General features: G+C 45.3%; 1 protein-coding gene across 1 annotated transcript in view; it reads right to left on the bottom strand.

Annotated features, from left to right (window-relative positions):
• Positions 1–1,098: 1,098 nt before the first annotated feature.
• LOC141256141 (leukotriene B4 receptor 1-like) overlaps positions 1,099–24,788 on the bottom strand; it is a 43,066-nt gene continuing 19,376 nt past the window's right edge. The window contains exons 2-3 of the mRNA XM_073671149.1: positions 7,837–7,880; positions 1,099–4,382 (exon numbers count right to left, since the gene is read on the bottom strand). Of these exons, the coding sequence (XP_073527250.1) occupies positions 3,360–4,382; positions 7,837–7,848 (1,035 nt within the window). The 5' untranslated portion in view covers positions 7,849–7,880 and the 3' untranslated portion in view covers positions 1,099–3,359. The remainder of the gene's footprint in view (positions 4,383–7,836; positions 7,881–24,788) is intronic.

The following is a 24,788-nucleotide window of genomic DNA, read 5'->3' as shown; positions in this document are numbered from 1 at the left end:
TATAGATAGAGACCCATCACTCAAGGTGAGTGGACGTCTTTGAAGCTACGCTGTTCTCTGAAACGCCCCAGCGTATGTATGGCTTAAATCATCCAACAATGGTCTATGGAATGGTCAGCATGTATTAGCTGTCAGGTTCCCATTAAGAAAAACTGATAATTGCCCGAAGGAGCATGCCTAGAAACGATCATTAGCTGCATTGACATATCATTGATCAGCCAACGAGCCAGCAAAATAATTGTTCTTTGGCCAGCTGGATTATCTATACACAAAATCACTCTTGTAGGCAGGACGGCGCCCCATGTAAACAGGATATGTGTTGCTTGCCGATAATATGCAAATTATATGAAAATCAAACGATCGGACTAACAGTCATAACAATGAATGTTTGGTTGGCATACGGTTTGCATTGATGAATGCAAGACACGAGTTGATGAAAAGAAGAAATGTGTTTCAGTTTCCAAGAAAATTATTTAAAAAATAATGCAGCGTGGGAGAGGAGAGGGATGGAGGTTGGAGGCTTACCACGTTGAGAACCGAACAACTTCAGCTGAAGTCCATCCTGTGGGTGTCGCACCCATCGGTGATCACAGACGATGAATATAGAGAAAAAAAGTTGAGCCAGCACATCCAACCAGGATATAGTTAAAAAATGAAAAACTTTATAGGAAAATAGTTGGATTGCCGGCTCAACTCTTTTTCTCTTTTTAAAAAATAATCTTTATTTAGAAAATGCTAAAAAATAGCACGGCACATGGGCTATGGTAGCTAATATGATGCGCCCCGTGGGCCGTAGGGTACTCGGTGCCGGGCCGGTCGTTGCTAGGGGTGATGTCACAGTGGCGGTGACCCGGTCCGTGACCCAGGGCGGTCAGTAAAAAGGGGATATTTACAGGGGATTTATAGTTTTTATATACAGTTCGTGACGCCACCTGTGGTATGCGACTAAAGGGAGCCGCCGCTGCGGAGCAGGTCCTCTGGAGCTGTTAATGCAGCAGAGTTGGTTTAGCTCTCCACAGGTAGCTCCAGGGCAGCGTAGACGTTGCTGTGCGGTGTAGTGCAGAGGATGGCGAAGTTAATAATCAGTCCACAACTTAATGGCGATTTCCTCTTATCTTTATTTGCAGTGGTTAGGCAGACCAGGGCACGGGTACTAGCTGGTAATAGAGGTCCGGGCGGCCTGGAAGCAAGTTGGGGGATCCACCTAGCCAGGTGGAGTTGTAGGCCTTCCCTTTTGCGCTACCTCTTTGGCCCTGCTGCGTATAGCTATGCTGCGGCCCTCGTCCCTGAGTAAAATGTCTTTGTGCTCACCCGTATGGCAAGCAGCTCGGGCCTTCCTGTAGTGTCGCTCCCAAGTGGCGGTGCTGGGCCCTATGGCGCTGCTGTGTTGCTGGGCGTCTGATGGGGCCAGGAGACCTGCAGTCTCCTGCCCTCCGGTTTCTGCTGCTGGACTTTCGGTGCCCCACAACCTCGGACTCCGGTGTCTGGTTCTTCTGCGCTTCCTCTGGGGTGAACTGCCATGCAGCTCCACTCCCTAGGTCTTTCCTCGTCGACGTCCTGACTTTAACTCCTGTCTGTTCTTCTCACACTAACTAACCCCGCCTCCAGATCCAGTTGCTAAGGGGAGGAGCTCCCCTTGCTGGTCTGGAGCCAGGAAAGTGTTGCATGCTAGCTAAACCTGATTAGGGGACCCCTCCTTGCTTCCAGGCATGGCATCACCTCTTGTGAGGGAGACAATGCCACTGTGGCAACCGGACTCCTGGGGTGCCACAAATACATATTACGGTAAGCCATAAAAACGAATAACAAACAGAGAAAAAAAATGGAGAGGCTACGCGTTTCGACTGCAACCGCAGTCTTTGTCTCAGGAAGTTCCGTGCACCAGTCTGGTATATCGGTGAGCTGTTTCTATTGCGCAGTAATAAACTAGTACCAGTCGGCTTGATATATTGTAGATCAATGCTCATTATGGACAAAAATCTGTCAGTGCAATCTGAGCTCCAGCAAGGAATTTTAAAGGCACACAAATGAATACTAAGATCTTGTAGATTACTAAAATAATTGTATTTCTAAAATATAATAAATTGCCTGAACACACAGCCCGGCATAAAGCAGCACATGGTGTCTTTGGAATAATAATGCAATACGTAATACAAGACAACGTGTCGTCACACAGACTCTGTACGTATGTGTAATTTACTATAGCTATATACAAATAAATACATGCTGTGAAATCTCTTAAGAAATACTTTGTAAATATCCTGTAGAGAGGTAAATAGCAAAATCTAAAAATGTTGTATAATTTATTCATTATTATTGGGAAAGCAATATGAAATAAATGTTTAAAAAGAAACCACATCAAACTTCCTAGGAGAACCATTACAAAAATGTATTTACAACGCATGGTTCGTACATTTTAATTCAAACAAAGTCACACCATAACATATTCGCTAGAGATGAGCAGATCGATCCTCCAGCTCATTAAACATAGCGATAGAAAAAGACCTAAATCTGATTGTGGTGTATCATGTAATGCTGAAACCCATTGAAAATGGAGTTGCAGTCTCAGTCTGTGAATACTTTTGCAAAGTGATAGGGAGAGGGAGGTGCTGGACCTGCATAGTCAGTGTCACTGTGAATCGATTGATCTGTGATGTAGTGAAGTAATGGCACCTTAATAACAGCATTTTTTTTTATTTTTCACACACTGCAAACAAGATGGGCAGTTTAATACCCCTTTGTCCTAATGTTGCTACTGAAGAAAAATTCTGAAACTAAGGCTTGTGTCAGAGAAAATATGCTTCCTGTCTTGTGAGATGGACAAGTCATATTTTTTTTCTTTAAAAGAAAAAAGAAAACTCTCCACATTCCAGAATTATAATCACAATTGTTTATCTCACAAAGTGTACGTGTTATATGCAAAAAAGAATTGCTTTGCACACTTCGCTGTTGTAATATTCCAATATTAGACCTGTACATGCTTAAAAAGTCTGATAATGGAATGGTTATTACCACTTACCATCCATTTTCCCCTAGCCAGATAGGTTGAAGTCACTTGGATATTAATAAAGCTGAGTTTGCATTAAAGAGCTCAAAAGACAGTGCAATGATAAGATTTGCAGTATACATATTCACCGGAAATCAAATTATTTGGTAAAATTCAGCAAAGCAGTGAATCTGAATTGCAAAACATCTCTAATATTTGCATTGCGCAACATCACTTCACAAAAAGACTGTTCTGTTATATTTAGTAACTTAACTGAAATGTGTTTTACTCTGACAAGTTACATTAAATGTATAAGTATGCTGCAATTATATAGGATAAAATATTACCGCATTTTCCAAGCAAAGTCAAAACTTCATTGGTTCATATTGTCCAACTCCACAGATTCACCCCGACTCTTTTGGTTAATCATGTGGGATACTTTGCGTAAAGTATGGGAATCAGTGCCAACACCTTCAAAGAGCTTGGCCATAAATTCTGCTCCAGAAGCCTTTATGTAGTTGCCAGCAGCAAATACATATAAAATAGGGTTAACACTGCTACTAAAAAATGCAAAAGCTGTAGCAGTGGGCCTTGCAGCTTTGGCCATGTTTATAAGTTTTTCTGCTGAGAAGAATTCTCCTGATACTTGCATAAAATTCATAACTTGATATGGAAGCCAGAAGAGGGCGAAAGTTACTACGATCATGATGACCAAACGGCTTGTCCTATGTTTGTTCTGAAAGTTTGCAGTACGTAACCTTAGTCCAATGTAGACATAGCAGGATATTATGATGGAAAATGGAAATGCAAAACCTGTAATAAACTCAAAAAGATATTGAAATATCACATGTCCTGAAGAACCATGAACAGCTAGACATAGCTGCTTATTTTTAAAGGGTATTACCTCCCGGTAAAGTGGCATTGGAATGGCCAAGAGAGACGCTAACAACCATAGTGCAAAAATCATATGGTTAACAGTTGATCTAGTTCTTATGGTTAGAGAAGCTAATGGTTTTGCGACAGCAAAAAATCGGTCTATACTCATTGAGGTGATGAGGAGGATGCTGGCATACATACTCAAACAGCTGATGTAATGGCACAGCTTACAGATAATATTCCCAAATACCCAGCTACCAGTAGCTAGTAAATGGATAAACACTGGTGCTGTGAGAATGACAAAGAGGTCGGCAATGGCTAGATGTAAAATGAGATTGCAGGCGACAGTCCGCTTCTTCATACAGGTCAACACAGTCCAGATGACAAAGGCATTTCCCGGAAATCCAATGATCAAAGCTATTGAGAGGATAGCAATTCCAAGACTAGATCCTGTGGCAAGTTCCTTAGTGAAGTTTGTAGGGGTTATATTGCCAGTTACTATCAGTCCAAGATTTACAGTCTGATAATAAAAATAAATATGAGTTAATATTTTACTCACTTATATAGCACTAATATATTGTACAGCACTCTACAAACATTATCACTCTCCCCATTGGGGATCACAATCAGCATGTCTTTGGAGTGTGGGAGGACATCGGAGAACCTGGAGGAAACCCACTCAAACACTTACATTTTTGCGGACTGATTGGATCAAACTCACCAATGCAAGTCTATAAAGTCCGTAAAGAAAAGTTGGACAACACTCATTCCATTTGTGCGTTCTCTGTTTTTCATGTTTCACTATTTTTTAATGAAAAGCTCAAGAAACCTCCATTTGTTCATTTTTTCATCTAGGAAATTCTGACTAAATTCTAATGACAAAAACTAAAAACAGTGACCAAACTCTGATGAAACGCTGATGAACGGCACTCATCAGTTGTCTGATGCTGCAGAGCAAAATCTGCCTCTGCTTGCAGTATCGACGGAGCATAGGGTAACTGAAGTTGGCCAGATCCAGAGATACAATCAGTTTCATAACACACTCATTTTCCTTGTCTAAGAAATGGGCCACCTCTGATATTCTGCAGAGGTGGCTGGTAAACAAGACAATGAGCTGTATGCTAAAAAAATAAAAATCCTGATGAAACTGGAGAGGATCTTTAATAGGAGGTAAATTAGAAAATTGTTTTGTGAAGTTTGTGCTATTTGAATAATCCCTTGTCTAAGCGGGATGCTGATCCGCAGTTGAAACACCCATAAGTTTCACCTGTGCCGGTATTATACAATGGTGCTCATTAAAAAAAGGGTAAAACAATGTAAAACATGTTAATAAGAATCTGTCACCCTTCAAAATGCAGATAAAAAGCAATAGAATGCTGTCTGGCTACCTTACTGAAAGTGCAGCTACCAGGAGAAAATTAATTAATTTCCTCCCAGAAGCCGCCAGCTTTCAGTCATGGGGACGTGCACAGAGCAACTACAGACACCACTCACAGCACCGCTCACTATACTGTGAGTGACATCTGTAAGTATACAGATGCACTGAATAAGCTGTCAATCAAAGTGCAGGAGCGACAACTTAGCCAGGTTTTTTTATCGCTTTTTTGTGTAATGTATAGACTTGGGGAAAGAGTAGCACATATTGATCTCCCTTTTCTCGGCGCACATACTAAAATCCTGAAAAATGGATTAGTATGAATTAGTATTAGTGACGCGCCCCCTGGGCCGTGTGTGGGGGAATACCCGAAGCCGGGTCTCTGTGTAATGCTGGGGGTTGTAGTCTCTGTGGCGGCGACCCGGTCCCGTGGCTCAGGGTGGTCAAACCAGTTGCGGATCTGTTTATTTGGTTTTTAATGTTTAAATGTCCGACTACGCCACCCGTGGATTGCGGTCACTGAGAACCGCCGCTGCGGGGCAGACCACTGAGGCTGATGTTGGGTGCGCAGCAGAGGGTAGTATAACTCCCCATGGGAGGAGTATAGCCTCAGGGCAGCGTGTGTAAATGGTGAGGGTTGTGGTGCATGGGCGCAGCAGAAATGACTCAGAGTCCATGCAGTGCAGTTCAGGGTCTTTACTGTTAGTAATGAAGAAGGCCCTGCCGGGAGTACTGGCTAACATTAGAGGCCTGGTCAGTCTGTGAGCGAACAAGAGTCCCCCTGGCCAGGTGGAGGTGTAGGCCTTCCCGTCTGACTGCACTCTTCCGGGCTACCCTGCTGTAGTCATGTAGTAGCCCACGTCCCTGAGTGTACCGTGTAGTGCTCACCTGTATGGCTGGTGACTTGGGGTCTTTGGTACCTTCCGCTCCTCGATGGCGGTGCCGGTCCCTTGCGTGTGACTGAGCCTCCGGGTTTTCTACGGCCAGAGGACCTGAAATCCCCTGCCAGGTGGTTTCTGCTGCTGGATGTGGATATCCTCACAGCCTCGGACTCCGGTGTCCGGTTCTCTGCGTCTTCGGCCAGGACGAGCTCTGCTAACTCCAGTCCCTGGCCTTCAGCTCCTGTCTCCTACAGTGCTCCTTGCTGCTCCTCTGTCCCTTTCTCTGGATCTACTCGACTGGACTCGACTCCCTAACCCCGCCCCAGATCCAGTTTATAAAGGGCAGGTTCCTCCCCTCCCTGGACTGGGGCAGGAGCGTTGCATGCAATAGTGCTCCTGACCAGGAAAACCCATGCTCGCTCTCAGACATGGTATTTCTACCACTGTGGCAACCAGACCCCCTGGGGTGCCACATTAGCGATAAAAAAACCTGGCTAAGTTGTAAAGGTTTTCTTAAATGTGCATGTTCCAAATGTACAATGTGCCATTTTACATTGCAAACTCAAAAAATTGATGCATCCAATAATATTAAAAGATTTATTAATTGCAATACAAATTATGTTGTGTATTGCATATTTTGCAAAGAATGTAAAATAAAATACATTGGCTGCACAATACGTAAATTAAAGAAAAGGATGGCAGAACATGTTACCAACATCAAAAATACAAACGTATCCTATTCAGGAGCATGTAAGCATTTTGTAGAGAGACATAAAGGGGAATTAAACAATTTTTCATTCTATGGGCTAGAAAAAGTGGATATTCCTATTAGAGGAGTGGATTGGAGGAAAAAAATCCTCCTAAGAGAATTATTTTGGATCATTAAACTTGATACAAAATACCCCAACGGCATGAACCATAGGAATGATACTCTTTATCTATATTAAATCTTAGGGATTATTCTCAAATGTAATTGATTGTCAACATATGTGTTTATTGATCAACGGATGGTTACCATATGTTTTTATACCATGTATCATAAGGAATCTGTATCTCAGTGAATAAGGGTTTTTTGCCAGTAACGTGTTGAGATGTATCCCCAACCTGTATGATCTTTTAAATTATTTCGTAATAAATTGAGGATTTTAATTATTTTTGGAACTCACCAAAATTATTTTCTTATAGGAAATAAGTTAATTTTCTCCTGGTAGCAGCACTTTCAGTAAGGTGGCCAGGCTAGGCAGCATTGTATTGTAATGCTATTTATCTGCAGCTTTACCCTATATCTGCAGATAAATAACATTTTCAATAACAAGTTCCCCTGAAGCCATCTCTGCTCTGGGTATGAGTATCTCTTTGCAATTTGTCATTGCTTTGGCTAATATACATGGTCACAAGTCTAATGAGTCCAAATGCCCTAATAATGCATGTGGGCAGGGGGTGTCTTCAAGTTCTTTATTATATACAGTACACACTGAAGATGACAAAACATTAGCAAAAAAATGACTAACTCACAAAAATTGAAAAGTCATGCATGCAATCATTGTATTTTAACAGGAATTCTAATTATTTGGCAATGTTGAATTGTTCTATAGAATTTTCAGAAAAATCTCCTTTTATTGCCAAAGTTACTGTGTTCATAAGTCAGCCAGAAGTTTGTGAAGCACGTAACGACAATTTGTTGTGAAATCTAGCAAATATAAAGTATTGTTACTTACTGTCTCCGGCATGATGATGTAGTCTTCTGTCAGGTAGATATAAACTAGAGAATAAATGTCAGAAAACATTATCAGAAAATGAGCTGCTGTATATAGTTCTGTGCAATCATTCCATAAAGCCTGAAATAATAATTTATAGCATTTTTTATAGTGCTTATTATAAATAATATGACTTTATATAGATATAAAAAATAAAGTCATTTCCTATTCTGCCCTCCATGGAGCTTTGAGCCAAGGACAAGACAGAAGACACTTTACCTTATCTCCTGTAGAGAATATGCCCAACAGACAACAGCCAGAAAAGTGAATCCTTGCCCAGCCTGAATTAAAGCCCAGCTTCAACTATGTCCTAAGGTACTGATAAAGTGAATACGTTTTACAGTTCTCATATAGGAACTTCCAGTCTATGCTACTAAAAGGGAATATTTTAAATAACTCAGAAACTCCCAGTGAGTGGGAAGTACAGATATTTCAGATAGTTATCAAACTTCTTGAAAAGAAGTAGCTCAAGATCTAAATAATATTTCAGGCCACCAGGTTAGCTACTAATTGGGTTAATATATGAGTTATTGGTACGTCCATCTCCTGCTGTGAACATAGTAGACAAAGACCTGATGAGTGGCTCCCGGCTCATTAAGTCGGAAATTTTATTTCATCCTTGTTAAAACAAACAAAAGTTTATAGTGGGGCCCCAAATGCTCACATATTGCACGATCACACAGAAACATTTTGGTTGTATTTATAATGTATCATGCACACCCCATAGTCCTCCATATTGTATAATGCACACCCCATAGTCCTCCATAGTCCTCCACATAGTATAATGCACAGCCCACAGTCCTCCATATAGTATAATGAACCTCATAGTCCTTGATAGAGTATAATGCAGCAACCCCCCCCATATAGTATAATGCAGCCCCCCATAAAGTATAATGCAGGCAGGCCCCCTTCTAGAGTATAATGCAGGCAGGCCCCCCATAGAGTATAATGCAGGCAGGCCCCCCCCAAAGTGTATAATGCAGGCAGGCCCCCGCAAAGTGTATAATGCAGGCAGGCCCCCGCAAAGGGTATAATGCAGGCAGGCCACCCCCATATGGTATAATGCAGGCAGACCCTCCTCATAGAGTATAATGCAGGCAGACCCTCCTCATAGAGTATAATGCAGGCAGACCCTCCTCATAGAGTATAATGCAGGCAGACCCTCCTCATAGAGTATAATGCAGGCAGACCCTCCTCATAGAGTATAATGCAGGCAGACCCTCCTCAGAGTATAATGCAGGCAGACCCTCCTCATAGAGTATAATGCAGGCAGGCCTCCCTCATAGAGTATAATGCAGGCAGGCCTCCCTCATAGAGTATAATGCAGGCAGGCCTCCCTCATAGAGTATAATGCAGGCAGGCCCCCCATAGGGTATAATGCAGGCAGGCCCCCCATAGGGTGTAATGCAGACAGGCCCCCCATAGGGTGTAATGCAGGCAGGCCCCCCCAAAGGGTATAATGCAGGCAGACGCCCCCATACGGTATAATGCAGGCAGGCCCCCCCCCATAGGGTATAATGCAGGCAGCCCCCCCCCCATAGGGTATAATGCAGGCAGGCCCCCCCATATGGTATAATGCAGGCAGGCCTCCTCATATGGTATAATGCAGGCAGGCCTACCTCATAGAGTATAATGCATGCAGGCCTCCCCATACGGTATAATGCAGGCAGGCCCCCCTCACAGAGTATAATGCAGGCAGGCCCCCCATACAGTATAATGCAGGCAGGCCGCCCATATGGGATAATGCAGGCCCCCCCAGAGTACTGAAGGTCACAATATGGGGCCAGGAATGAGACACAGGGGGCCAGGATGGGATGACATATGGGGCTAGTAATAAGATGACACAGGGGCTAGGAATGAGACAATACTGGAGGCCAGGTATAAGATGACACTGAGGGCTAGGAATGAGACTACACTGAGGGCCAGGAATGAGACTCCACTGGGGGCCAGGAATAAGACAGATTGGGCCTGGATAGAGAACACTATTACCGGAAGGGGCCAGGATGTGGGACATTCTTACTGTAAGGGGTAAAGGATATTATTACTGCTGTGATGTATTTTATTTTTGAGGATACTGTTTTCAGTAGTGGGTCCCGTTACTGTGCAGAGCGATACTATGTCACTTTTTGGAAGTTAGGGAAAAAATTGGGGAATGTGCTCTGGAAGTGGTGCTCTAGATAACGGTGTGTTATTTTCTGTAGAGATGAGTCCTGACTGTGGTCTGCACTGGATGAAGAAGAAAAGCGAAGATGAAGGACTTCAACTAGAGATGTTACTGGTGAGTCAGTGTGTTACTTGTACACTTACACTATACACTATATACAGAGCTCCTGTGTATAATGTCACTGGTGATCCCTGTATTACTTTTACACTATACACTATATACAGAGCTCCTGTGTATATTGTCACTGGGGATCCCTGTTTCACCTGTGCACTGACGTTATACACAGAGCTCCTGTGTATAATGTATAATGTCATTGGTGAGTCCCTGTATTACCTGTACACTATACACAGAGCTCCTGTGTATAATGCCACTGGTGACCCCTCTATTACCTGTACACTATACATTATAAACAGAGCTCACGTGTATAATGTCACTGGTGATCCCTCTATTACCTGTGCACTATATACACTTCTATTGTGTATAATGCCGCTGGTGATCACTGTATTACCTGTACATTTACACTGTATACTATGTACAGAGCTCCTGTGCATAATTGCACTTACGGTAATATTAGTATTGTGTTTTTCATTAATGATCAGTATTATAATATTCGGTCATTATGTGGTGCTAATATGTGGTCTGGTTATGGTGTGGTGGTATTTGACTCTTGTATGTGGTATTATTTGGTTACTATGTGGTGGTACTATGTGGTCCGGCCATGGTGTGATGGTATTTGTCTCTTATATGTAGAATTATTCGTTCACTATGTGGTGGTTATATGTGGTCTGGTCATGGTGTGGCAGTATTTGTTCCTTGAATGTGGTATTATTCGGTCACTGTGTGGTGGTTATATGTGGTCCAGCCATGATGTGATGGTATTTGTCCATATTTGTCCGCTATAGGTGGTATTATTGGTCATTTTAAAAAAATGTATGTGACAGAAAAATGTATGTAAAGAATAATAAATAAAAATATACCTAAAAAGAGTATTGAGCATTTTAAGAAATTTTTAATAGGCTAGAGTAAAGTAGGCCCTGTCAAAAGAGTCTACTTTGTCATGGTGGCAGGCTTAGAATTTTTTTTGGGCCAAAACAAAAGCTGATGGCTATGTATGTGATATGGTGTTCAATGGGAACTATTAATGTGTGATTGGTGAGGATATGGTGCAGTAGTGGAGCTTTTCCAAGAGCAGGCGGTGGAATAGGGGAAGGTTCCAGGGGTGGAGGCGGAGCTGGGATGGAGCTTGGGTGGAGTCTCAGGGTGCTCGAAAATTTTTCCAGTATGGGGCCCTGAAATTTCTGGTGGCAGCCCGGTGTGCTACCTATGTGTCAAGCAAGGTGTGGGAAAGACTAAGTGCAACACGAAGGGAAGAGGAGGAGGAAGCCCAAACAGCCCAAACACTATGGAAAGGGGGAATGGAGACCCCTAGGCAAATATAATATCACCCTGCCTACCCTACCATCCCTATATAGGTTCCACACCTATCGCTGAGCAGGACCCTAAGCCCTGGATGTTCTTAGAGCTTGGCCCTAGATAGGGAAAGGGAGGGGTGAGCACTGGTCAGGCCCCACTACAAACTAAAGACAACAATGTATTCAAACAAAGGGGATAAACTTGAGCAGACACCAGAGGAGTAATGCCAACTGTCCTCCAAGGGCACCAGAGAAGAGGTTAGCGGACTGCTAGTGCTCCAAGCTTACATAGAAGTGTCACCGGCGATTCCCTGGAGCAAACTGACTGTTTTTAACTCCCAAGCAGCAGCAGAAGGGAGGTTGCTGCTAGGTCCTAAAGGAAGAAGGATTACGAAGGTGTCTGTAATGCCAAGCGCAGAGACCTTCTACTGCCAGATCCCGAGCGACTGTCTATCACACCTAACTAGTGTTGAGAGAGCACTAAAATGCTCGGGTGCTCGAAGCTCGGGCCGAGCTCGCCGTGATACTCGGGTGCTCGACCCGAGCAACGAGCCCAATGTTAGTCTATGGGAGACTCGAGCATTTTTGGGGTGGCACCCCCGGCAGTCTTTTAAAAGCCTAACAAGTGCCCAAAACGATAATGACAGTGCTCAAATGACATGGGGACAGCATTGGGATCGCCCCAGGAAGCATTTCTGACCCCCAAGTCACTGCTGTCAACAACGTGGTCAGAGGTATTAAGCCACTTTCACAGGCTCACAATAAAACGTTCAAAAACGAAAGTGAAACTTTTTCCTGTGAAATATGTTAAGGAACATCCTTTCCAGGGTAAAGACTTGTGTATAAGTTAAAATAAATGACCAAAAACAAAAATACTCCTCCACACCTTCGGCTATGTTCACAAGTAGCATTTTTTATGCGTTTTTGCACTTTTGTATTGCTTTCAACTATGACAAACGCATTCACCGTGAAATGTCATTTTAACATTTTACAACCTTAGCTGGCCATGTGCTGTGTGATACATGCATAAAGTGCTGAAAAGACAAGGGAACAGCATGGGGAAGACCCCTGGAAGCATCTCTGACTCCCAGGTCACTGTCTAAAAGTGTGCCCATCATAAGTGATCCTTACCGCATCAGAAGATGCAGACTTGCAACTATCCCCATGCAAGTTCTAGTGCCAGGGCAGTGTTCAATTGCACCTCCCCCATTCCTTGCAATACAAGCTCAAGTATGCAGCCTGCCACCCACCCCCAGGCTGCAATACCATACTGCTTGCTTGCTTGAACTTGAAATTGGGCCTTTGAGGCATGTGGAGGCGGAATCTGCCCACCACGTCATGGCTGTGTTGGCGGCCTGGAATCCATACTCAGTCCCCAGCCGCCCGGCGGCCGGGTGTCCATACTCAGTCCCCAGCCGCCCCGCGGCCGGGTGTCCACACACGGTCCCCAGCCGCCCCTATTTCTCCTTGGAACATCCCCCCACACACTTTTCTTAGCCCGGCCTGCTTTAGGCAGCATTGGACGAGCCCACCAGAGAACCAGACTCCTCCGGTGGGCCCTGACTTCTCCATCGGTGGAGTTGAGAGTGCCAAGGTGAGGAGCATGATGATGATGACAGAAGTTAGCATCTGCTATGTTTTCTTTTAATGCAAGTGTAAGTGTGCAGCCTGCCACCCGCCCACCCCCAGACTGCAATTCCATACTGCTAGCTTGCACTTGAAATGGGGCCTTTTAGTTTGGAGGAGGCCAAAGCTGGCCACTACCTCATGGCTGCTTCGGCAGCGAGGTATCCATACTCAGTCCCCAGCCGCCCATATTTGTCCTGGTGTGCCTTATACATAAGATTAAATGCGTATACCAAAACATTACCGGTGCCCTCCCCAGTGCATTTAGTGGGAAGGAGAGCCTATTCCGCTGTAGTGTGTGCATGCCAAACCCCTGTTCATGGTACATGCGGAGATGCCTCCCACCTTGCACCTGTCGTTGCAGACTTGCAACTATCCCCATTCAAGTCCTTGTCCCAGGGCAGTGTTCAATTGTACCTCTCCCATTCCTTGCAATGCAAGCGCAAGTATGCAGCCTGCCACCCACCCACCCCCAGGCTGCAATACCATACTGCTTGCTTGCACTTTAAATTGGGCCTTTTAGGCATGTGGAGGCGGAATCTGGCTACCACCCCATGGCTGTGTCGGCGGCCTGGTATCCATACTCAGTCCCCAGCCGCCTGGTGGCCGGGTGTCCCCGCTTGCTCCCCAGCCTCCAGGGGGTGGCCGGGTGTCCATACTCAGTCCCCAGCCACCCCTATTTGTCCCATAACCTTTCCCACACTTTTCTTAGCCTGGCCTGCTTTAGGGCAGCATTGGCCGAGCCCACCGGACTATCAGACTCCTCCGGTGGGCCCTGGCTTCTCCATCAGGGGAGTTGAGAGTGCCAAGGTGAGGAGCATGATGAGGATGATAGAAGTTAGCATCTGCTTTGTTTTGTTGTAATGCAAGCGCATGTATGTAGTAGCGGCTAGGCCTGAGGTGGTCAGCGTTATGGCGCATATCCTACCTCCTCCGAGGATTGCTGGATGTTTTCCTGCTACTATCCAAGTTCTATGACTCCCGTTAAAACAAAGCTTCAGGTGATAAATGATGGATGAGGTAGTGGCAAAGGAGAAAGAGCAGGAGGAACAGGGACCATTCACATCAATATCAGGCCAGTCAACCAGATATGTCTTGTAGGATATGTTTCTGTAACAAAAGGAGCGGTTCGGCTACACAGTTATAGGGCATACAGTGAGTGCAATGCCTACCAAAAATTTCGAGCCACTCCAATGCCCCTTGGAAATGACATGGAGGTCAGAGGGCGTTAACTAAACCTTTTTTCCATTTATAGCAACTGGGTCTCCCGTGCACTGTTGGCCTAAGCAGTGAATGGAAGGCTTTCCAAAAATTATGAGGAACTGCAATGCACCTTACAAGAGCCATGTGTGGCACCCCAGGGGTCTGGTCACCACAGTAATAGAGATATTACGTCGGAGAGCAAGTGGGAGGTTTCCTGGTAAGGATCCCAAAAAACATGAAACATCCTCCTGCCCCAATCCTGGGAGGGGAGAATTCTGCCCTTATAAACTGGATCTGGGGCGGGGTTGAGTGAGTCAGAGAACAGTCAGAGTCAGAGTGAGAGCAAGGGAAAGTAACAGCAAGGAGCTCTGTAGGAGCTAGGAGCTAAAGACCAGGGGCTGGAAGCTGAGCATCCCACACACGTGTACACATGGCCCAGGGGGCGCGTCACATGCAGTACAGCATATTACAAACATAAGTCCCATTATTGAATAGTGGGTGTCCCATGGTATTTGCTTATGCTTTCCAAGCAAAAGCTGCCAAAAATTAGGACGGAGCACCTTGCAATGCCCCTTACAAGAGCCATGCAGTACAGCATATTACAAACATAAGTCCCATTATTGGGGAGTGGGTGTCCCATAGTATTTGCTTATGCTTTCCCAGCAAAAGCTGCCAAAAATTAGGACGGAGCAACTTGCAATGCCCCTTACAAGAGCCATGCAGTACAGCATATTACCAACATAAATCCCATTAATGGGGAGTGGGTGTCCCATAGTATTTGCTTATGCTTTCCCAGCAAAAGCTGCCAAAAATTAGGACGGAGCAACTTGCAATGCCCCCTACAAGAGCCATGCAGTACAGCATATTACAAACATAAGTCCCATTATTGGGGAGTGGGTGTCCCATAGTATTTGCTTATGCTTTCCAAGCAAAAGCTGCCAAAAATTAGGACGGAGAAACTTGCAATGCCCCTTACAAGAGCCATGCAGTACAGCATATTACAAACATAAGTCCCATTATTGGGGAGTGGGTGTCCCATAGTATTTGCTTATGCTTTCCCAGCAAAAGCTGCCAAAAATTAGGACGGAGCAACTTGCAATGCCCCTTACAAGAGCCATGCAGTACAGCATATTACAAACATAAGTCCCATTACTGGGGAGTGGGTGTCCCATAGTATTTGCTTATGCTTTCCCAGAAAAAGCTGCCAAAAATTAGGACGGAGCAACTTGCAATGCCCCTTACAAGAGACATGCAGTACACATATTACAAACACAAGTCCCATTATTGGGGAGTGGGTGTCCCATAGTATTTGCTTATGCTTTCCAAGCAAAAGCTGCCAAAAATTAGGGCGGAGAAACTTGCAATGCCCCTTACAAGAGCCATGCAGTACAGCATATTACAAACATAAGTCCCATTATTGGGGAGTGGGTGTCCCATAGTATTTGCTTATGCTTTCCAAGCAAAAGCTGCCAAAAATTAGGACGGAGCACCTTGCAATGCCCCTTACAAGAGCCATGCAGTACAGCATATTACAAACATAAGTCCCATTACTGGGGAGTGGGTGTCCCATAGTATTTGCTTATGCTTTCCCAGAAAAAGCTGCCAAAAATTAGGACGGAGCAACTTGCAATGCCCCTTACAAGAGACATGCAGTACACATATTACAAACATAAGTCCCATTATTGGGGAGTGGGTGTCCCATAGTATTTGCTTATGCTTTCCCAGCAAAAGCTGCCAAAAATTAGGACGGAGCAACTTGCAATGCCCCTTACAAGAGCCATGCAGTACAGCATATTACCAACATAAATCCCATTAATGGGGAGTGGGTGTCCCATAGTATTTGCTTATGCTTTCCCAGCAAAAGCTGCCAAAAATTAGGACGGAGCAACTTGCAATGCCCCTTACAAGAGCCATGCAGTACAGCATATTACAAACATAAGTCCCATTATTGGGGAGTGGGTGTCCCATAGTATTTGCTTATGCTTTCCAAGCAAAAGCTGCCAAAAATTAGGACGGAGAAACTTGCAATGCCCCTTACAAGAGCCATGCAGTACAGCATATTACAAACATAAGTCCCATTATTGGGGAGTGGGTGTCCCATAGTATTTGCTTATGCTTTCCCAGCAAAAGCTGCCAAAAATTAGGACGGAGCAACTTGCAATGCCCCTTACAAGAGCCATGCAGTACAGCATATTACAAACATAAGTCCCATTATTGGGGAGTGGGTGTCCCATAGTATTTGCTTATGCTTTCCCAGCAAAAGCTGCCAAAAATTAGGACGGAGCAACTTGCAATGCCCCTTACAAGAGCCATGCAGTACAGCATATTACAAACATAAGTCCCATTATTGGGGAGTGGGTGTCCCATAGTATTTGCTTATGCTTTCCCAGCAAAAGCTGCCAAAAATTAGGACGGAGCAACTTGCAATGCCCCTTACAAGAGCCATGCAGTACAGCATATTACAAACATAAGTCCCATTATTGGGGAGTGGGTGTCCCATAGTATTTGCTTATGCTTTCACAGCAAAAGCTGCCAAAAATTAGGACGGAGCAACTTGCAATGCCCCTTACAAGAGCCATGCAGTACAGAATATTACAAACATAAGTCCCATTATTGGGGAGTGGGTGTCCCATAGTATTTGCTTATGATTTCCCAGCAAAAGCTGCCAAAAATTAGGACGGAGCAACTTGCAATGCCCCTTACAAGAGCCATGCAGTACAGCATATTACAAACATAAGTCCCATTATTGGGGAGTGGGTAACATAGTAACATAGTAACATAGTTTGTAAAGCCGAATAAAGACTTGCGTCCATCAAGTTCGACCTGTTAGTTCTGTAATTGCTAAAGTTGATCCAGAGGAGGGCGAAAACCCCAAATGATTTGGCCAATCTTCACCTGAGGAAAAATTCCCTCCCGACTCTGAAACCAGCAGTCAGAATAAATCCCTGTATCAACCTACTATTTTATTTTATTTTTAAGTATATGCTGAAATCTGCCTGGTATCTAGAAATGCATCCAGTCCCTGCTTGAACTGGTGCAGTGAATCTGACATTACCGTCTCCTCACTCAGTGAATTCCATATTCTCACTGCTCTTACCGTAAAGAACCCCTTCCTATGCTGGTGCTGAAACCTTTTCTCTTCCAGTCTTAGTGAGTGCCCTCTTGTTACCGTAATATCCCTCCTTTTGAACAAATCCCGGGCAAGATCTCTATACTGTCCCCTAACATATTTGTACACATTTATTATGTCCCCCCTCAACCTTCTCTTTTCCAGGCTGAATAGTCCTAGTTTTGCCAACCTCTCTGGGTATTGCAGTCCCTCCATTCCCTTTATTAATTTTGTTGCCCTCCTTTGTACCTTTTCAAGCTCATTTATATCCTTTCTATATATTGGGGCCCATAACTGAGCACAGTATTCCAAGTGTGGTCTGACCAGTGCTTTGTACAGTGGAAGAACAATGTTCTCATCCTTTGCAGCTATACCTCTTCTGATACATCCCATTACCCTGTTTGCCCTTACAGCAGCGGCCTGACTTTGGGCACTCCAATTTAGTTTGCTATCAATCAAGATGCCCAAGTCCTTCTCCATCTCTGAATTCCCCAATGATTTCCCATTCAGTGAGTACTGGTGACTTCCATTTTTCCTTCCCATATGTATGACCTTACATTTCTCCTCGTTAAACCTCATTTGCCATTTAATGCTCCACCTACCCAGCTTATCCAAATCCCTCTGTAGGTCTGCACTGTCCTCTTTTGTATTAATTGTTTTACATAATTTGTGTCATCTGCAAATATTGATATTTTACTTTTTATCCCGTTGACTATGTCGTTAATAAAGAAATTAAATAACATTGGGCCTAGTACAGACCCCTGTGGTACCCCACTAGTGACTCTTACCCAATCTGAGTATATTCCATTTATAACCACCCTCTGCCTTCTATCCTTTAGCCAGTTAGCTACCCACTTGCAGACATTTTCCCCCAGCCCCATCATTCTCATTTTGTATACCAACCTATTATGTGGCACGCTATCGAACGCTTTTGAGAAGTCGAGATACACGACATCCACTGGTTCCCCCTGATCTACTCGAGAGCTAACCTCCTCGTAGAAGTCAATCAGGTTTGTTTGGCAGGAGCGATTCCTCATGAATCCATGTTGGTTCGGGATTAAAAGATTATTAGCATCAAGATGCTCCGTAATTGCCTCTTTAATGAAGCTTTCAAAAATTTTGCCCACAACGGACGTCAGACTCACCGGCCGATAGTTTCCGGCGTCACTTTTCGCTCCCTTTTTGAATATTGGCACTACATTCGCCTGTCGCCAATCAAGTGGTACAGACCCAATCTCAACAGAGTCCTTAAATATAAGATATAACGGTCTGTCTATCACATTACTTAGTTCCCTTAGTACCCGTGGGTGTATGCCATCAGGTCCTGGTGATTTGTTTATTTTAATGTTAATGAGGCGTTTCTGTACCCCAGCTTGGGTTAGATTTGTCATACTTAGTGGAGGATTAAGTTTGTCACTTCTCATTTCTCCTGTTAGTTCTTTTTCCTTTGTGAAAGTTGTCGAAAAAAAATTTAATAGATTAGCTTTATCCTCATCTTTCTCTATGATTTTGCCTTCCTCACTTTTTATCGGTCCAATATTATCCGATTTAATCCTTTTACTATTTATATACGTAAAGAACAGTTTGGGATTTGATCTACTTTCCCTAGCAATACGTCTCTCTGTTTCCTCCTTCGCTATTTTTATTTGTTTTTTACAGGTTCTCGTTTTTTCCTTGTAACACATTAGTGCCTCCTTACTGTTTTCCTGTTTTAATCTCTTGAATGCCTCTTTTTTGCTATTTAACGCCCCTTTTACGTTCTTGTTCAACCATATTGGTTTCCTCTTATTTCTGGCCCTTTTATTCCCATACGGTATATATCTCTCGCACTGAGTATTCAGAATTCTTTTGAAGGTTTCCCATTTACTATTCGTATTCCTTTGATTAAGAACTTTGTCCCAGTCAATAAGTTGAAGGCTTTCTTTCAGCTGATCAAACTTCGCCCTCCTAAAGTTTAATGTTTTTGTTGTTCCCTTATTGATAACCCTACTGAAGGGCATTTTGAAGTCGATAATATTATGGTCGCTATTACCTAGGTGCCCCCCTATCTGTACCTCAGTTATTCTATCAGGCCTATTAGTCAATATTAAGTCCAACACGGCCTTCCCTCTCGTTGGTTTCTGCACTAGTTGGGAGAGATAATTATCTTTAATATTTGTCAATAACCTTTTTCCTTTCTGAGATCTACAGGTTTCTGTTTCCCAGTCAATATCCGGGTAGTTGAAATCCCCCATTACAATCACTTCATTATGTTTTGCTACTTTGTCTATTTGTCCTAATAGCAGATTCTCATTCTCCTCTGTTATATTGGGTGGCTTATAGCAGACCCCCAGTAATATTTTATTATTATTTTTAGTTCCCTCTATCTCTACCCACATGGACTCGACCCCCTCTTCTCCCTCTCCTATATCTTCCCTTAGTCTGGGTTTTAGACATGACTTTACATATAAGCAGACTCCTCCGCCTTTCCCCTGTTTCTGGTCCCTTCTAAATAAACTATAATCTAATAAATTTACCGCCCAGTCGTAGCTATCGTCTAGCCAAGTCTCTGTTATACCTACGATGTCATACCTCTCCTCCGATATAAGCGCCTGCAGCTCATCCGCCTTATTGGTCAGGCTTCTTGCCTTGGTCAGCATGCAAGATAAAACTTTGGGGTTATTTAGCATCCTATTCTTCTCTAACGATCTAACTGTACTATCCCCACCCCCCTCTCCACCCTCATTATATTCACTTCTCCCCTTCCCCCTTGCTTGCCTCACATCCCACCTATTTCCTTGGTTCCCCCCCCTGTCTCTAGTTTAAAAACTCCTCCAACCTATTAGCCATCTTCTTCCCCAGCACCGCTGCACCCTCCCCATTGAGGTGCAGCCCGTCCCTACGGTAGAGCCTGTAGCCGACCACGAAGTCGGCCCAGTTCTCCATGAACCCAAACCCTTCTGCCTTGCACCAACTCTTTAGCCACTTATTCACCTCCCTAACTTCCCGTTGGCGCTCCTGTGTGGCTCGCGGGATTGGTAGTATTTCTGAGAAAACTACCTTGGAGGTCCTTGCCCTAAGCTTCCTACCTAGGTCCCTGAAATCATTTTTAAGGACCCTCCATCTACCACTCACTTTGTCATTGGTGCCGATGTGGACCATGACCGCTGGGTCTTCGCCAGCCCCACCCAGTAACCTGTCAACCCGATCCGCTTATGCTATGGTATTTGCTTATGCTTTCCCAGCAAAAGCTGCCAAAAATTAGGACGGAGCAACTTGCAATGCCCCTTACAAGAGCCATGCAGTACAGCATATTACAAACATAAGTCCCATTATTAGGGAGTGGGTGTCCCATAGTATTTGCTTATGCTTTCCCAGCAAAAGCTGCCAAAAATTAGGATGGAGCAACTTGCAATGCCCCTTACAAGAGCCATTCAGTACAGCATATTACAAACATAAGTCCCATTATTGGGGAGTGGGTGTCCCATAGTATTTGCTTATGCCTTGCAAGCAAAAGCTGCCAAAAATAAGGACGGAGGAACTTGCAATGCTGGCACCCTGGTGGTATAGTGGTGGTGGAGGCTGAGGATAAGGAGAAGAAGATTAAACAGCCGAAACGAGGAAGCGTATACCCATGTGTGGGTGTGAAGCGGTGCATGTGAATACACCTCCCGAAATAACACAGTGGATTTGACTTTATGTTACTCTGCTGTCATTTGGTGGTGATGAGAAGTCTGGCCCAATCCAGCCCTTGTTCATTTTGATAAGGGTCAGCTTGTCAGCATTGTCAGTTGACAGGCGAGTGCGCTTATCAGTTATAATTCCCCCAGCGGCACTAAAACTCCGATAACACGCTAGCGGCAGGGCAGGCCAGGACCTCCAAGGCGTACAGAGCGAGTTCATTCCAAGTGTCCAGCTTGGATACCCAATAATTAAAAGGCACAGAGGAATCACGGAGGACGCTGGTACGATCGGCAAGGTACTCCCTCACCATCTTTTGAAACTTTCCACTCCTTGTGAGAGTACCCCGCGCCTCAGGGCCTGTAAGCTGGGCGGGTGTCAGAAAACTGTCCCAGAACGTTGACAGTGTTCCCCTGCCTCTGCTGGATTGGAGTTGCATCTCTCTCGCCTGTACGCCTTGGTTGGGCAACGAACTGTGACCTCTGCCGCTAGTGTGTTCAGATGGGAATTTTTTTAAGAGTTCTGCAGCAAGGGCCTTCTGGTATTGCCCCATTTTTGTAGACCTCTCCACCTCAGGAATAAGAGAGTGAAAGTTCTCCTTGTAGCGGGGGTCTACAAGTGTCACCAACCAGTAATGACTGTCACCCAACATTTTGACAACGCGAGGGTCACGGTTAAGGCAGCGTAACATAAAGTCAGTCATGCGTGCCAGACTGGTAATGGGCAAGATTTCCGTGTCCTCACCAAGATGACGACTGACCATGCTCTCCTCCTCCTCCTCCTCTTCCTCCTCCCCCCTGTCCTCAGGCCACCCACGCTGAACCGACGGTATGACACTTGTACAGGTACTACTGTCTACAACGCATGATAGCAGCTCCTGTTCTTCCTCCTCCTCCTCCTCCTCCTCTCCCTCATTGTCCCCCAATGCACGTTGGGATGAGATGAGGCTGGGCTGTGTGTAATCGCCCGCTACGGCTTCTTGATCCATCTCATCATACTCTGGCTGCAATGCCTCCTCTTTAATTCTCTGCAGAGAGCATTGCAAAAGACAGACAAGTGGGATGCTGACATTAATGATGGCATCATCGCCACTCACCATCTTGGTGGCCTCCTCAAAGTTTGTCAGGATGGTACATATGTCAGACATCCAGGTCCACTCCTGAGGTCTTATGTGTGGAGTCTGACCTGAATATCGACGGCCTTGTTGCAGCTGGTTCTCCACAACTGCTCTCTTCTGCTCACAAATCCTTTGCAACATGTGGAGGGTAGAGTTCCAATGTGTGGGGACATCACACACCAGTCGGTGTGCCGGAAGCTGCAAACGCTGCTGCAACACAGCAAGGGCGGCGGAAACTGTAGCCGACTTGCGAAAATGAGCTGACAGGCGGCATACTTTGACGAGCAGATCTGGCAACTCGGGGTACGATTTAAGAAACCGCTGAACCACGAGGTTAAGCACATCAGCCAGGCATGGTACGTGTGTGATCTCACCTCGCCTCAGAGCCGCCACCAGGTTACGGCCATTGTCACACACGACCATGCCGGGATGTAGGTTCAGCGGTCTCAGCCACAGATCTGCCTGCTCTTTCACAGCTGTCCACAACTCACAAGCAGTGTGAGGTTTATCACCTAAGCTTATGAGTTTCAGCACAGCCTGTTGCCGCTTGGCGGAGGCAGTACTGCAATGCTTCCAGCTTGTAACTGATGTGGTGATATCTGAGATGGAGGCTGAACATGAGGAGGAGGAGGAGGATGCACAGGAGCTGTACACTGTGGGGGCAACTCTGACTGACATAGGGCCCGCAATCCTCGGTGTGGGGAGGATGTGTTCCGTCCCAAGGTCCGACTGGGTCCCGGCTTCCACTATGTTTACCCAGTGTGTCGTCAGAGAGATGTACCGTCCCTGGCCACAAGCACTTGTCCACGTGTCCGTTGTCAGGTGGACTCTCCCAGTAACTGCGTTGTTGAGGGCACGGCAGATGGCATACCGGGCAAAATAGTGTTGGCTGGGGACCGAGTACCGAGGGACGGCCACCGCCATAAGATTGCGGATGGATTCCGTCTCCACCAGCCTAAAAGGCAGCATTTCCAATGCAAGCAGTCGTGAAATGTGCGAATTTAGGACTGTGGCCTGTGGGGCGTTAGCTGCGAATTTCCGCTTTCGTTCAAAGGTCTGGGATATGGACAATTGAACGCTGCGGTGGGACGTGGACGTTGATGCTGTTTCTTGAGAAACTGCCATAACAAGTGAAGACTGAGAGGAGGGGGCATCTTTACATGCAGTATGGACAGGGGATTGCCTTGCACACGCAACAGGGGGTTCTATTGCACGCACAACAGTGGAAGAAGCAGTGGTGACACCCGCTGACACTGGTCGTGGACCCTGGGTTTCGCCCCACAAAGTCGGGTGCTTTGCTGCCATGTGCCTGATCATGCTGGCGGTGGTCAGGCTGGTAGTTTTGTCACCCCTACTGATGCTGGCATGGCAGGTGGAACATATGGCCTTTTTGGGGTTATCAGCAGAGTCTTTAAAAAAATTCCAGACTCTGGAAGACCTACCGCTTGTACTGGCAACGTCCCTCGTGTTGGTGTTACGGGGAACGGTTGCCTGCCTTCTGTCTGCGGCCACCACACTGCTTCTTCCTGCCTGTTGGGGTACTCTGCCTCCCTCCCCCTGTGTGCTGCTGGCCTCACTCTGCATGTCCTCCTTCCACGTTGGGTCAGTTACTAGATCATCCACCACCTCCTCCTCTTCCACTTGCACACCACGATCTTCCTCCTCACTTCCTGGCAATTGCGTCTCGTCATCGTCCACCTCTTGTGACAGATTGCCAACGTCGACTTCCTGTGGCCGTGGCTGTTCAAATATTTGGGCATCGCAACATGGGATCTCCTCTTCCACCACTTCAAGCGTATCAGGCGAGGGGCCCAAATATGGAAATGGACCAGTGAACAGCTCTTCAGAGTGTCCAAGTGTGGGATCACTTGCTGTCTGACGACACTCGGCATGGTGAGAGGAAGGAGCATCTGGGTGAGGAGGAGTATGCGGTCGAGACTCACGGCTACTAAGAGTTGACCGTGTGGAAGACAGACCGGAGGTGGTGGTGCCCAGGTAACTGGAAGTATTATCTGCTATCCAATTAATAACCTGTTCACACTGATCAGTTCTCAATACTAGTGTTGTTCTGTGCTTCCCTAGTAATTAGGTCAAGAAGTGGGAGCGAGAAGATGTGGCTGTTGGTTGTGGCACATTTTCACCTTGGCCACGGCCCCGTCCTCTGCACGAACCATCACCAGAACGTCCACTTCCACGTCCCTTGCCACGCGCCTTGCCCATTGTAAATGAAGTAAAATAGCTTACACTTGCACTGTCAATGGAAAAAGGGTAATAAAGAGTAGATTAGAACCGTGGAAGAGGAAAACCACAGTTATTATTTACTGGGGTATACCACACTTTTTTAAATAGAGATATTTGCGGCTGAACAGTGAGCGACACACTCAAACTGCTTTTTTTTTTTAGATACCAAAGGTCCAAAACTGGATAGTACAGCGATTTGACCCGTGGAACTGCGAAACCACACTGGGATGTCGGGCCTACACAAGACTATTTTCAACAGATATATTTTTGTGTCACAACAGTCAGGAGACACTACTGTTTTTCTTTATGGAAAAAACTACCAAAAGCTGAATAATAGAGATTTTTTACCGTGGGATGGCAAAACCACAGTTATTGTTTACT

Source organism: Phyllobates terribilis, unplaced genomic scaffold, assembly GCF_046119375.1.
Source record: "Phyllobates terribilis strain yellow unplaced genomic scaffold, ASM4611937v1 Scaffold_1__5_contigs__length_1240528914, whole genome shotgun sequence".
In the NCBI taxonomy this organism is placed as follows: Eukaryota; Metazoa; Chordata; class Amphibia; order Anura; family Dendrobatidae; genus Phyllobates; species Phyllobates terribilis.
Note: the sequence above shows the minus strand (reverse complement) of the source record. Positions and strands in the feature narration are given on the sequence as shown.